This window comes from Eurosta solidaginis, chromosome 5 (genome assembly GCF_040869045.1).
Source record: "Eurosta solidaginis isolate ZX-2024a chromosome 5, ASM4086904v1, whole genome shotgun sequence".
Taxonomy (NCBI): domain Eukaryota; kingdom Metazoa; phylum Arthropoda; class Insecta; order Diptera; family Tephritidae; genus Eurosta; species Eurosta solidaginis.
In genome coordinates this window covers 274,896,386-274,910,049 of record NC_090323.1, presented here as the reverse complement: position 1 = coordinate 274,910,049, position 13,664 = coordinate 274,896,386, and the positions used below count along the sequence as shown (strand labels likewise).

Genomic DNA, 13,664 nt, shown 5'->3' with positions numbered 1-13,664 from the left:
ATAGGTACTCACCTTCCACTTTTTGTAATGATCATTTCAGTGCCAATTTTATGGAACTCCTTCCAAAGTTCATCATTTTCTAATTTTGCACGAACGTCCGGTAACGTTGGTCGTGGGGGAACAATCATATGATGAGGCATATGAAATGGTAACATAGGCGGAAAGGGATCTGCCAAAAAAACACAATCGGTTATTAAATCCCTCGTTAACACATTGCCGACGGCACTTTTCACTTCTTCTCTTGGCATCCACTTACCTGGAATGCGTTGCATTATTTGCTGGCGATATATTTCATGTGCAATTTTCTGCTGCAATCGCAGTTCAACCAATTCGTTCATACTCAACATTTTTATTATAACTTTTTTTTTTTAAATAAGAACACAAAATTTGTTTAATGCACTAGCTTCTGTACTTTAAATATTTGCTAATTCTCATTAACTTTGTAAAATTAAAATTTTCTGTGCCCGTTATTATTTACTTCTTTCGTCGACGTTCACTTCTAAACTGACCTCTCCGTGCTGTTAATCTTCAGGCGACGACTTCACAAACTTCGATTCAATTTCAGAGCAAAATGAAAACGGATATACCTACTCACTTCAATTTTTAAATTCAGTTGCGCGATGGATCTCCAACAAAGGTTGAAACCTGTTTTTCGTGGCACACACTCTCATATTTCGATCGTTTCTATTTGTTTTCTTCTCTCACGTTTTTGGATAGAACGACTTCTGATTGGTTTTCGGAATGAGGTGGCTAGTGGCAATTGAGACCGTTGTATTTCTGTTTTGTTGTTGTTGTTGGTTGTTTGTTGTTGTATGGAGAGTCTCCATTTTGGAAAATCCAACACCAATTAATTACCACATTACTTGCTTTGTTGACTTGCAACAGCAACATTAACGTGAGACAAAATTCAATGCTCTGCACGTCCGCATGCTTATTGGAACCTCCTCCTGATCATGTTATATGCATTTGCAATTTGTTTGTTGGTATGATTCCATATACGGTACAATAGGGTGTCCGCTACTTACCACCATTTTTTTTTTGAGACACAGCCTTAGCGGGACTGTAGGAACAGTACGAATCGGAAGTCCTGAGTTATTTTCTTAGCTCGATAAGGACATGAGCCTGAATCTGAAGGTTGCTAAAGCTTACTCTTATTGCAAATCAAAAAACCTTTCACTTTTGCTGGAGTTTGCTTTTTTGGCAAATATCTCTGTACAGAAGTAAAAAATTTATTTTCACGCCATGGCGAAGTTTTTTTTACCGGAAATCGCCTTCATGTAAATTTTGCTTCTTGGTATCACAAAACTCGTCATTGTTTTGAATTTACGAGCAATTACATAAATAAAAGAGCAACACATGACAAGTCGCAAACTCCTCGCAAAGCTCAAAAATATTTTTTTACATTGTACCTGAGTATTTTATTTTATTTGAAAAGTATATTTTCATAAGTTTTGCTTAAAATTCAAAGTGATCCAACTCAAGACTCACTTCCAAGTTCATCGTTAAGCATTTCAATCAAACCACACAAAGAGATATTTATTTATTTTTATATTCAGCTGAGTAGAGCTCACAGAGTATATTAATTTTGTTCGCATAACGATACTCCGTAACGGCATAAACTAATAGAGATAGATCTGGGCGGAAAAAGAAATTCATTTAGCCATGTCCGCCCGTTTGTCCGTGAACCCGATAACTTGAGTAAATTTTGAGGTATCTTAATGCAATTTCAGATCGCTATTTAAAATGAACGAAATCGGACTATAACCACGCCCACTTTTTCGATACCGAAAATTTCGAAAAACCGAAAAAGTGCGATAATTCATTACCAAAGACGGACAAAGCCGTGAAACTTGGTAGGTGGGTTGAGCTTATGACGCAGAATAGAAAATTAGTAAAATATTGGACAATGGGCGTGGCAATTTAAAAGTTTGGCAAGCTGTAATTGGCAGTCGTTGAAGATATCATGATGAAATTTGGCAGGAACGTTACTCCTATTACTATATGTGTTCTAAATAAAAAATAGCAAAATCGGACGATGAACACGCCCACTTAAAAAAAATTTTTTTTTAAGTCAAATTTTGACAAAAAATTGAATATCTTTACAGTATATAAGTAAATTATGTCAACATTCAACTCCAACATTTCTCTCCAAAGCTCTCAGCTGAGTATGTACTTCCTTACTTGTTACAGATGTACACGTTACACGTGAGAGAGGTTAATCATATGCAAAATTTTCTGGAAACAATTTAACAAATTTATAATTTTTTGGGCATAGTATCAAAAGATGGAACATTTTATCAAGTTTTATATCTAATAAAGAAAATGAGTCTTCAACTTCGAAATATTATGGGCAGGACGTTATGATGTCTTTTGCTTTAAAGTTCGGTTTGTTGAAGTTCAAAAAGCGCTATCGAAAACATTCTGTTAAATTGAAGAAGATAGAAAACTACAATTTTGTTATGTTATTGGTCTTCAATTGCAAGATCTTACTTACTCTCGATGCAGCCTCTAAAGCACTTCAGTCTAAAGCCACCAATCTTTCAAATGCCTTAAAACGCTTAAAAATTTGTCTCGAAGAATTGGAAAGGTATCGACATGAAATTGAAAATTTAAAAATGGAAGCGAATAGTGTAGCAAAAAAATGGTCCATCACCTCTGAATTTTCTAAAACTCGCCAGAAGATGATAGAACGTCATTTTTATGAGCTTTGCGAAGATGAGCGTCTCCGAGATCCAGAAAGTTTGTTCAAAGTGAACATATTTTATCGAGTATTGGACATCATTATAAACCAACTGAAATCGAGTTTCATTTCAATAAATGAAATTTTTTCAAATTTCAGTGTTTTCAAGCCTTCCACTTTAAAAATTTTAAATGAAACGGATATTTAAGAAAAAGCTCTAGAATTTGCTGAGATATATAAACACACATATCTGAATCAATTGCCAGAGAAATTCTCAGTTTTCGACCCACTTTCAGAGACGAAATAGAAAAATCGTCGTGTATTAGAGACCTTGCTGATTTATTTATAATAAAAAATCATATTATGTCTTGCAGCTTTCCTGAAGTATGCACTGCGTTTTCTTACAATTCCTGTGACTACAGCTAGTGCTGAACGATCATTTTCAGGACTAAAATGGATAAAAACCTACTTAAAAAACTCTATGAGACAAGGCAGGTTATGTAACTTGGCTATTCTGTCTCTTCAAATATTGATGTTATAGAAATAGTGATGTTATAGACACTTTTGCGGAACAGTAATCTCGACAAAAACATTTTTCTTTATAAATATCTTATTGAAATTAAATTGTTATTTTTGTTTCATTGTAAATGCATTCTGGTTTCCGTATCGGGCTGGCATGGACTACAGACCATTCTCTCTTGCCTGTGAGAGGAGGCCTATGGAAATTAGTGGGATATACAACATTTAATTGAATACGCTGAACATCCCAAAGTTTATTAAAATTAAACTGAGTAGAACGTTGCGATTTTATTGATAGGGTCCCATCAAAAAAATTTTCCACGGGCCCCAGATAGTATAGTTACGCCACTGCTTGTTAGCCTAGCAAACGTATGTATATGAAAAACCTTTTCATTTGCGAGGTTTCCAAGTTTACGAGGAAATTGCGAGATTGAGTGAGCTGCCTTAATATGTTCTTCCTTGATAATAATTTTGTTTTTCATTAGTTATTCATTAGTTATTCCCATGCTAACAACCTTAAAATTCCCATATCCATATCCATATAAAGCAGCTGATCAAACCAACCTTATGGAAATCGATGTAATGGATTTTTGTTGACATACTATAAACCCTTAGCTATGACCATACCATATCCAACCAATTAGATTTTGGTTTTTCGCCATATCTATAATCTAGCAACATTTGAATTAGTAAATTTTGGTAATTTTGTTTTTTTGTGTTTGCTTTTTTTTACGAAAAGTTTCACATTTTTTAGGTTAAGGCACCAATATAGTGGAGTTAAAATATGGTTATGACTAAGGTAAGTACCACAGGGTCTTAACTGCTTTACTGAAAGCTTTTGTTATTCATATAATGTAACTTAATTTTAATTATGCTGTTTAAGTATTAGAAATGCAACTGAGGGAATTATCATAAAATTCTGAATTCATTTGATTTAGCATGGAGCTGACTGACATCCGGGTGCTTATTACTAAAATCCTGAATACAAAAATTTCTGAAGAGTGCCTTTGGCTGGACACTCTCAAATCTATATAATCACAGTCTCCTATTCATCTATCTGCTGAGTTTTAATCAAAGTTTATATTGGAAGCGACTTCAATCTTACACTTTTACAATAGGGGCTTTTTGGGAATTGCCTAAATAATTATTTAACAATATAGCTTTCAATATTCTATTAGAATATCAGTGTCTGAATGTTGTAAATTTACACTTTCAAGACACGTTTCTTTTCTGCAAAGTTCCAGAATCCGATTCAATTTTATATTTTATAATACATATATTAATATGTAAATGATAATTTAAAATGCTTAGAAGTTGCTTTATAAAAAATCCAAAATGGGTTATACCGGACACCCTAATGCATCTACATACATATATAGGTAACATATTTTATCTATTGGAATAATTTCAAAGTGAGATTTTCAACAACGCAATGACTACGTAATTAAAGAATTCTTGGCTGCCGTTCGCCATTTTTAGAATAGCTGATACGTCTGCTTATCTGCAGTAGCTGCATCTCATTTCTCCCGCCGGCAATGACTCAGTCAACAAGCACTTCCACAAAAATTCGTATGTTAAAAGCTAGGTAGGTATCCAATCAACAACAGAACGACATTGATCAAAGCATTTTTTACATTTCCGTTTTCCTAGCTGTTAATTTTCAACTTGAGTACAAGTTGGGAAACATTGGAAGAGGCTATTTTGATTCCATTCAGTTTCGGTTATGTCTGAGATAAGCTTAAGAATATGAAACTTCTTAATTTGAGAAGTACCGAAAATCTCATATTGAAAATGCAACCTCCAGCTTGACATTAGAGAATACCATTAAGTGGTTCTCGAATGCAACGACTAAAAAGCCACTGCAATGCCATACAACTCGTCTAATCGTATTGAAGGTGATGTACGCCGCAGCCAGCCAGATTTGTTGATAGTTATTGTATATTGCATATGTAAGTAGGTATTCTTTCATCCCTGTGTAAAAACTTCGAATGTTTGTATCACTTGGCGGTGTGGTGTGGTAACAGCGTGCTCCGAAGGTCTTATGCTCAATTACCAAACAAAGAACCATACAAAATTTATATAAATTTTTTTCTATACGGGGCCGGCAGTGGGTTGGCTAAAAAAATGTATTTCTGCCATGAAACGTTTGCCAGTGAAAATGCATCCACCTTGCAGCCGCCATTCGGAGTCGGAGTAAGCACATCATGCTTCTAATAACTCTCGACTCTTTTATTACCCAGAACCTAGAATCTAGAATGTCCGTAAAGGCTTTTTATACGCACATACTAACTTGGGCCTTGTATATAGCGCAGCTCTAGCGCTTTTATTGATGCACGGCTGTTAGAAAGAAAAGTTTAGGTATTTTAGTAGTTATGTACATTCCGGTGTACGAGTGTTTTGCAGCTTTATCAAATAGCTGGGGTTTCCATCTCAAGATACTCTCCATGACCACAGTTTTGAGATTCGTGACAAACTTAATATGTGACCCGGTTATGAAAAGGTGGCTTATGACTGTTTGTTTTGCAAGAAACAGCTGTTTTTTTCTTGAGTCATAAGCCACCTTTTCATAGACCGGGTCACATACATATATCATTTCATTTTAAAGAAAAGTATACATATTTAGCCCAACCTGTACAATATGCAATATCTAATATAAAAATAAATGAAAGGTGCGATAACCCCCGTGTCGTGCTCCATTTAATTTTTCCTGCAGTTTGGCGGGACGGGGCCTACTTGTTTTATGCCGACTCCGAACGGCAAGGCAGATGAGTTTTCACTGAGAAGCTTTTTATGGCAGAAATACACTCTTTCCTTATTTTTCTTTCTTCTAATTGAAAAAAACTTCTGTCTAAAATTTTGATGTTGCTGTACCCGGGCGTGAATCCAGGATCTTCGGTGTGGTAGGCAGAGAACCCTACCACCACAACACGGCGACCACAAATACCTAATACTTATGTTTTAGTATTTGGACTTTAATATTTTCTTCAGAATAATTAACGTGCAATCGGTTTTATATAAAAGTTTTATCGGTACCTGTTTCATAACAAACCGATCAGTCGGCAGATCGATAAAACACCGAAAACAAATCGGTAGCACACAGAAAATAAGGCGATAGCTTTCCACTAACAAATCGGTAACTTTCCGATATCAAATTGATAACGTTTCGATTACTTTTTTGGATGAGCAAAGATGTTCACATACATACACATGTGGATTTTTCAAATGCAAAAATTAAAGCTCAAACATTCGATCATCTCTTATAAGAAATATCGGCAATAAGAGGTTTCACTGTATATGCATACAATGTGTATCAAAATGTGGCTGTTTGCTTTAGTGCTATAAGATTATTTGTAATTGCACATAAATGAGCGAAATTCTTACAAATATTTTATCTGCAGCAGTACAACGTCTCCAGTCTGTAATCATTTGTTTGCAAACACATACCCACTCAGCAATTAGATGATTATATTTTGAATTTCCCTACATATTGTAACGAATGTTAGCAGCACTGAGCGATGCTATCGTCTCTAAGCCGATGCTAAGCAGTGACGTGAATGCACATCAATAATTCAATCAGGCATGCTTAACCAACGAACCGATATCATTTCGTTACGATAATTAACGTTAATAAACGAAACAAAGCCATTTCGTTTCGTTTATCAACGTTAAGAACGTCAAATTAACGAAATGATTTTGTTTCGTTTTCTGCCCTATCAAAACGAAATCAAATCGTTTATGTTGATTATTAATTTCAAACTATGCTGGCAAAGCTGATTGATGGCGGAGTCATTAAAGGTGAAAGCATTAGCCAAGCTGATTGCAACTTTTCTCATGAATTTTGACAGTACGAACATTTCTCAGAGTGTTTTTGACATTACCACCAACGAATTACACAAACAAATTATATGGAGTTTGTGTGTGTGTATGTGCGCTCGTTGTTACCACCTTACGGCTTCACCATGGCTATAGCATTGCCAGCACAATTCAAACATAAAGTATCACGTTTTTGTTAACGTTTTTAACGTTAACGAAAGCTTTTCGTTTCGGTTAAAAACGAGATACAATTTATCTTGATAATTTCTTTATCGATAATATTTCGAAGTGTTTCAACGGAAACGATGGAAATTTTTTGATAAACGATTAGCTTAACGTTAAGGTGCATCCCTGAATTCAATCATTATGTACATATCTACATAAACGAAACAATAACTGCGTCTACATATATGTACCATGTACGTATACGAGCAGCGAAGAGTCAATGCACAAACACATGCATATATCTTATCTGAGAAGTTTGAGAGCTAATGGACTAGTAGATTCTGGAAGCGCCTAAAAGATGTATAAAATTGTGCAATTTTAGTTATAGCTGAGAAGTTTGAGAGCTCATGGACAATGCTAGTACATTCTGGAAAAATGCGAACGAGGAAACCAAAGGGTATAAAAGGCAACAGATGAAGAGGCGCTGTAATTCAGTTTGAGTTGAGCTATCAATCAGTTTGATTAAGCACGCGATCTGGCGGCCAATAGTAGAGTTTCATTTGAGTTATCAATCAGTTTGGTTATTAAGCCAGCGAGTAGCAAAGTATAAGTGTTATTGTGAAGTACTTAATAAAGGCCATTTTTCCATCATTCAATATTGGAGTTATTTATTCAACAGTTTAGTGATTCGAACTTAGCAGAGGATTGCAAATAAGAGGATTTGCAAGTAAATTCGTTACAATATCAATAGAATTTGATTACTCTTTCTGACTAAATAATGAGTTATCATACAATTGAACAAATGAAATAATCAAATATAAATACTTTTGATGATCAAAAACTGAAAATCATTTTCCGATCACTTTTTGGAATAATTTTTGAAGTCCTTTGATGATTACATTTTAATATTTCATAAATATCAACAAAAAGAATAATCAAATTTGCTTACATTTGATGGTAAAAAACTGAATATAGTTTTTCAATCACATTTTGGAATCATATTTGAATTAAATGTGTTTACTTTAGGTGATCAAAAAATAATCATTTTTAATTCAGCTTTCTGAATCTTTTATGAATATATTTGTTGACTGAATAATGAATTTTATACTTGTTAAAATTTTACTTTTCATTAAAAATCTTATTTTTTCACATACACATATTTTTTCAATCATGAAGCTAAGAAAAAATATATAAAAATTTTTATTATTTATACAAAAGATATGCTTCAAGACAAAAAATAATGTAATACTGCTCGTGACCGAAGAGTTCCACAACTATTTCTCCACCTTCGGCTTCCAGAAAAATACGCAATGATTGGACAATACAAAGGTGTTGAAATCTATTTGAGCCCCAGGTAAGTGAAACTATCTTGACATATGTACCTGGATACGGCTTCAACATCCCGTATCGGATCCGTATCGGATCCGTATTTTAAGATATAGACGATAATAGCTGATGTTGCATTTTGTAGTCACAGGTGTATATCGGTCAAGTTGGTTTGCGAGTTACCTGTGGTTCGAATAGCTCACTTCCGCATTCTTTCTTCCCCTCATGAAATAAGATGAAATGATTCAAAAATCTCAACCAAAACGATTGAAATATATTCACGAATATGATCAGAAAATTACTGTGAAAAGCAGTCAAATATTACTCTAAAACTATTAAAGCTCAATTTTACAATGTTATCAAATATTAATAAAAAGCGTTTCGAAAAAGGAATCATAAATGTTTATTCAAGAATAATCACATTTATGGTACATTTTTCTCCCGACGATACATTAATTTTCGAGCAGAAAATGCTTTTAAATTTGAACGTTTTTAATCATCTTGGGGTATGATATTTAAATATTATTTTTTTTAAATATTTTTTGTTCAAAATTTTCAAAAAATGCTGGCTGGGTAAGCTCAGTAGACACATATATAAAAATAAAGTACCCAGCAAAAAATCTGAACCTTATATAAGGCTTTTTTATACATTATATGGTTCATGCGTCAGGTAGAATAAGGAATAGTATGTCATATTATAACCTAATTATAAGTCTGACTTGCATGTGACACCATCTGGCTTTATATTATTTTATTTATCTTTATATTCACCTATTTAAACATTTCAAGTATAGATTGGAAATCAATCATCGAAAATTTATTTTCGGTTCCTAGGTTCAAGAAAAAAACTATTTTACGACCCCCAGAAAGTATATATTATTTGTAGCGTAAATAAGTCTATAATAAGGCGTCATTATGAGGTATGATGTACTATATCTACCTTATTCTAAGGTTTATCTGTCAGGAGTGAAACCAGCTATGGAATCGTAACATACGATCACGGATCGAAAACTATTTTCACGCAAGTGATACAAATTAGGCTATTCAACTATTTCAAAAAATAATAATATATTATGGATCCAGTGATTCTAGTTCACATATTTAATTAATCCGCTACACCATTTCGGAGGAATTGGTTTTTAAAAAACGGCATTCGATCACGGATCATATGTTACGATTCGGCCCCAGTATTCTTTATTGCTTACAACCACTTCAAACAGTTTTTGCTGGGTACATTAACACATACATATATACATACATACACATATATGTATATGTACATAGGCCTTTGTAAAAATTTAAATTAAATTTCCGCTTAGATGTTAAAATGTTTCAAGGTGTTTAGAATGGCGGTTTGACTGTGTTGATTGGTTATTTGGAATGTTGCATGCATTAGTACATAGTTACATAAATAGCTCATGCTATTGTTGTTGTTCCTCTTGCTGTTTATGAAGACAGGTGCACATACATTTACCGCAATTTATTGCCTTGAAGACTTTTGATGACTTCAGGTAACAGATTTGTTTGTCGATCGCCACCATTTTCACATGAAATGTGTTTCATCATCACGTATTTTTACTAGCCAGATTACAGGGTTGAATATACATACATATATATGTACATATCGCCCGTTTTATTGTAAACACATAGATGACATACAACTTCGTTACAACAAATTAAATTCAATTAAATTCAAAGACCACTGGGCCGGTCGTATTTGCCCCTAAGAGTATTCTATGTATGTGAACATCTATAAATATGTACATGTGCATGAGGGGATGGAGATACGGAACATTAATGTATGTACCAGGGCCGTCGAGAGGGGGGGGGGGGTGGTGAGGGGGTCATAACCCCCGGGCCCGGGTTTTGGAGGGGCCCGGGAATCTCAAAATGCTATCCAAGCCTTTTGCTTACAGAAAATAAATAAACCACACCTTTAATCACATTTCGCAGATAGCAATCATTTTAAATTTCAACAAATTTTATAGAGTTGAATTCGTTTTCTGTTGCAGCAGAAAAATTCGGTATGATGCAAATTCTTATACAGTGATATACGTGTATGTATGTATGTATGTAAACAGCGATTTAAAGAAATTTATTTCATACAATTAATGCAATATTTAAATAAAACTCTATAAGTAATAAACTGTACTCATTTTTTCATTAGTTTTCACACCTCACCCATTTTTAAAGTGTAATATTTCTCGCAATCAATATAATAATTTATATTCTAGAAATATATTAGTATTTTATGAAGAATATGTATATTTTTATGTAAACATATTTACTCATATGTTGTTCTGTATGAATGTGTACATAAATTAAAGTTCGTACTATATATATATATATTGAATATAATATACATGTATATACAAATGCATATAAATATGTAAAAGATGGTAATTTGGATTTTGAGAATATGCTCATGTTAGTATAGGGGCCGGTATTTTTTTTTTGCGCCCGGGCCCGGATTTTCTCTCGGCGGCCCTGGTATGTACATATATAAGCATTTATGTATATGGTTTGCGATACATATATTTGGCAAGTATAACAAACTTTTAATTTTTCTGTTCCTCGAATGTTACTCTGGACTGGAGATAAATATACGCAGCACTATGAGATAAACTGAAAAAAAAAAAAACAACAGTTAAAGCTAGAGTTATCAAAACAGAAACGATCAAAAGCCAAATTTTTTCTTAAAAACCAAACCTTTTACAAATTCGGAGATGAACTTGAATAAGCAGAAAATGTGATAGCGTTTTCAACAAAAATGTTCAGTTTGATTACAAATTACCTATTAATTTCAAAATTCTCAAATACTTTTGAAACTTGAAATCCAAATACATTTTTTTAACTCCAAGTCACATTTCTTATATATTTTTGATCTGTTCAAACAATAAATAATAAAAAGAAAAGTGATGACTCAAATTTATGAATAAAAAATCAGTAAATACTTGGCCCGATTTACTTCCGCGGAGATTTAGGCCGAACTTCTCTTCCAATTTGCTTCGTGCTTCTTTTTAATATTTCCTACAAATTCGCTGGACGGGGCCAATAAGTTTTGTGTCGTCTCCGAACGGCAGATGCAATGCAGATGAAATTTCTCTGAGGAGCTTTCTTGGTAGAAATATTTAAATAAAAAAAAAAAAAAATTAAATGTGGGCTTTGTTGTGGCTCTGACCTGAAGATGCAATTGCGGCTGAATTCTCTTGGAAATGTACGTCATTATCGAACGTCACTCCCGGTATTTTTTGAGTTCCTGACAGCCGGTAGCGTAATGTCAATTTGTATGTCCCATATTGCAATATTTGCAGCGTCCACATCATGCATAAGGTAGCCGAGGACTTAATTAGTGATAACGCCAAGTTAGGTACATACGTGAGGCAAAAAATTTAAAAGACTAGGGAGGTAGTTGGTAATTTTAAAGCTTAACTCGAAAGTCATCGGCGTAGGAAGCAATGGTGACTATTTCTGTTGTGTTTAGGAGCTGCGAGGTGTAGAAATTAAACAGAAGTGATTATGAGACACCACCCTGGGGTATCCCTTGTTTAAGTCTTCTTGGTTTGGATGTTGCCCTTCTAAACCGAACAGATGCCTTCCGGCCAATCATATAGTTTGCAGTTCCCTTTTTGAGACTAACCGGAAGGAGCGACCTCATAATGTCTTGCAGTAAAGTGCCGTGATTGATATCAGAAGCTTTTGACAGGTCTAGCGTACTGAGAACGTACTTTTACAGCCTTTTACTGGAAGGAGAAGTAATTCATGCTCATAATGCCCATAAAACTCGATCAATGCTGCGGGTAAAGTAAGCTGATGGAGGATACAGAGGAGCCCTTAGGATGTAATATGACACAAATTGATCACGTGGAATGATTTTTGCTGGATATCTTTATTTTTTACACAAACACACAACTTAAGTGCATATGTCCAACAAGTGTATATGTAAATGATTATACAAATCTGACAAAAAACGGAAGCTGCTTAACAAATTACTTTACTTGAAACTTAAATTTATTCTTATCGCAATGAAACACATGTCACAGCTACTGTGCGAAGGTCCTCAGGCCGCTACAATGACTCTGCCACATAAAAGAAAGATCCGAAATCAGAGATAAGAGACAGACGAACTCTGGTTATGTTTTAAACTCTAAAAACAACCGTGTTTATGGATGCGATACAAATGTGTGTATGTACATTTGCGCGAGTCCTGTGGGCCATTTTCACTGCTCAAAAGCGATGTAAACAAGTGTGGCGCCACCGATGGACAAAATATCGGTTGGGCAGACGACTGCAAACAAAAGCAGACGATTGTGGGCAGACCCACAGTCAGTATCATGCCACTTGAGGACACATTGCAAACGAAGATCTGACTACATACAGACATAGTATGAACATGAATATGTGGGAAAGTGTTGTTGTTTTTGTATTTGAATGCAATCGTACTTATCGGCTGCTGCTTGATCTTCGTCTCTTAATTTTATTGCTGATCTACAAAATTATTACCTCACTTGGCGACATATGTACCCTTGTCCATAGACGAGACTGTCACGTCTGTACATATATATGTATGTATGTATGTATGTAAGCTAGGATTCCCTGCAAAAAATGTGATTAGTCGAGGGTGAGTCCGGAATGAGTTTGATATCTTTATATGTCCTATGAAGAGACTAATTGTACCCATTTACACCCGAACGGGAACGATAGGACCAATCCCCTTTGTACAAATATGGGAACGAATGAAGACTAATTTCTTTTCTCATATAAAAGTGTTAGTTTTCGTATGGTAAAAGGTTATGTAATATTAAAACTTTTAGATACATACATCTATTACATCTATGTAAAAAAAATTACATAATAATTTACATGATAATTTAGATATGGTATAGGGCTCCGCATTTTTAAACGGTTTTATTTAGCTTGAGTTGACAGGCTGCACGGCCGCATGCACGGCCGTTGTGAACGAATCTTGTAATTGAAATTTAAGTAACTTCCCGATAAGCTACAAGCTTGAAACTTGGAATATAGTTCAGAACCCGATGACAATGTAATAATCAGTCATCACACTCCTTATCAATCTAGGGCGTTGATCAGATAATTAAATAAAAGCGTTGGACGCGTCATATTTCTATTGATAGTCATAAGTAAAACTAACTGAACCTTA

General features: G+C 34.4%; 1 protein-coding gene across 3 annotated transcripts in view; it reads right to left on the bottom strand.

Annotated features, from left to right (window-relative positions):
* Nucleotides 1-13,664, bottom strand: part of LOC137251913 (T-box transcription factor TBX6-like) — a 71,291-nt gene that overhangs the window by 18,120 nt on the left and 39,507 nt on the right. Inside the window, exons 1-2 of one of the 3 annotated variants that reach the window (XM_067786906.1) lie at nucleotides 257-939; nucleotides 13-169 (exon numbers count right to left, since the gene is read on the bottom strand). The exons of the other annotated variants lie outside the window; for them this stretch is intronic. Coding sequence (XP_067643007.1) covers nucleotides 13-169; nucleotides 257-347 — 248 coding nt within the window. The 5' untranslated portion in view covers nucleotides 348-939. Of the gene's footprint in view, nucleotides 1-12; nucleotides 170-256; nucleotides 940-13,664 lie in introns of those variants that run through there. 3 annotated transcript variants of the gene reach the window in all.